This window comes from Cyprinodon variegatus, unplaced genomic scaffold, assembly GCF_000732505.1.
Source record: "Cyprinodon variegatus isolate N-32 unplaced genomic scaffold, C_variegatus-1.0 Scaffold160, whole genome shotgun sequence".
Taxonomy (NCBI): domain Eukaryota; kingdom Metazoa; phylum Chordata; class Actinopteri; order Cyprinodontiformes; family Cyprinodontidae; genus Cyprinodon; species Cyprinodon variegatus.
Window position 1 is genome coordinate 672877 of NW_015150613.1, and position 1860 is coordinate 674736.

Here is a 1860-nt window from a genome sequence, read left to right on the forward strand (position 1 = left end):
CCCTACTGCCCACATAGCAGAACTTTTCCTCGTCAGAGTTATAAGCTGCTGTTTCTCTCTCCCGAACTGCTGCTGCCTCAAATGAACAAAGTTCCCAAGCAGCTGTGGCGTTACCGTAGGCTCACCCCCTAGCATCAGCTCCCTCTGGGTGTTTTCTACCGCAATAGGCAACAGGACTGGAGCTGAGAGCTCCAGCCTGAGATGCTCACTAAGACTCGTTATCAAGGACTGATGATTCAGAATTTCTTTCTTCTCTGTAATGAAGTTAAATCTCCCATCATTTCCTACATTTATACCCTGCTAATCCTTTTAAAATGGTTAAAGATTGGATATGGAAAAGATTGTAAACCTGCTTTTTTCTTCTTTTTCTTATTGCTGCAGGTGTTGTCGCTCAGAAAGTGCGAGTGGAGCAAGAGTTGGAGGCATATCCCACAGAGTCTGTTGATCTGCGCTGCGAATTCATCGAAGGAGGAAGTGTAACCAAGCTCACACAGGTTGGCACACACAAAAAAAAAAAAAATCTGTATTTGAAGCAGCTATAGAAGCTCAGAGTTTGATACCAAGTGACTTTCTGAAAGGAGGAAGAAGGGAGGAGTGGATTATTTTGGGTCTAAGATTCCTCCATCTCCCAAAAAACTTTCAAAGGATCAGCAGTAAACATGGCATTCTGAAAAGATATCGACTTTCTTTGAAAAAAGGTTTCTTTTATGGTGGTAAAGAGCAGGATTTTTTTTTTTTTTTTTGTAAACTTGAGCGGCCTCCACAGCAGAATAAAAGCCGACTCTAAGAGCCTGCTCCATCAGCAGATGAAAGAAAAAGTGAAACGCACCAGTAGATGACTGGAGAAATATGCTGGCGAATTCCTCTCTGCACCACATGATGTCAAAGGGGCAACATTAAAACAAAAACATGTTTCAGTCAAATTTTAGCTTAGCTGTAAGCATTTTGACAATTAAAAAAACACTTTTACAATTCTTTTGATAGCCTTTAGCTTTTGCATAATCATAGTAAACAAACTTTAGATCCAGCTGGATAATTAATTGGAGCATCAAGCTGGACGTACCTGAGATCTGTTCATTGATGGATTTAAAAGATATCCACAGATATTCTTTTGTGAAATGCTGCAATCATTCTGGGATAACAATGGTTTGTTTTTTATTTTTTAACTCAACAAAGGGAATCTGAAAAAAGGAAAAATACACCATATGGACAAGCTTAGTACCTTAACTGTGTTTTATCCCACTTTTAATGCCAAATCATCTCTAAGGTTGTAGATATCTTACCACTCTTCCATTTATGTAGTGGTCCGACACTGTTGTTGGACAGTACCGCCTGGTTTCCTGTCTTTGCTTTTATTCATCCTTTCTGTGGTTGATGTCAAGACTAATTGATATGTGCAGCTGTACAGAGACATGTGGATAAAAACATGTCAACCAAATGTCTAAATAGATTGTTGACCAAATCAGATAATCCAACTTAATTCATTTATTTTATAAATTGACAAGTTAAACCATTGTAAATTAATTAGGTTCAATCAAAGGTGTAAAAAGTATTAATGTTTTTACTCAAATAGAGGTAAAAATCCCACAATTTAAAAACACTTTTGTAGAAGTTATAGTATCAACTTAAGCTTTTTACTCAAGGAAAAGTGTAAAAATACCATTTCTAAAACTACTTAAAGTGAAAAAGTTAAAGTAATGCAAGAAAAAAAGTTAAAGACAGAAGCTTTACTGCACTACCCTATTAAAGGAAAAATTTTCTACGATTCTGGATGATGATTTCCTTATACTGTCTTAGTTTTAGGGGTGTAAATCACATCCATCATGGCGATTCGATTCAGTATCGATTTCCTGACCCAAC

At 37.0% G+C, this 1860-nt stretch overlaps 1 protein-coding gene across 3 annotated transcripts in view; it reads left to right on the forward strand.

Annotated features, from left to right (window-relative positions):
* LOC107086737 (nectin-2-like) overlaps positions 1-1860 on the forward strand; it is a 579618-nt gene that overhangs the window by 243199 nt on the left and 334559 nt on the right. For all 3 annotated transcript variants that reach the window (XM_015377865.1, XM_015377866.1, XM_015377867.1), the window contains exon 2: positions 382-494. In XM_015377865.1, coding sequence (XP_015233351.1) covers positions 382-494 — 113 coding nt within the window. The remainder of the gene's footprint in view (positions 1-381; positions 495-1860) is intronic.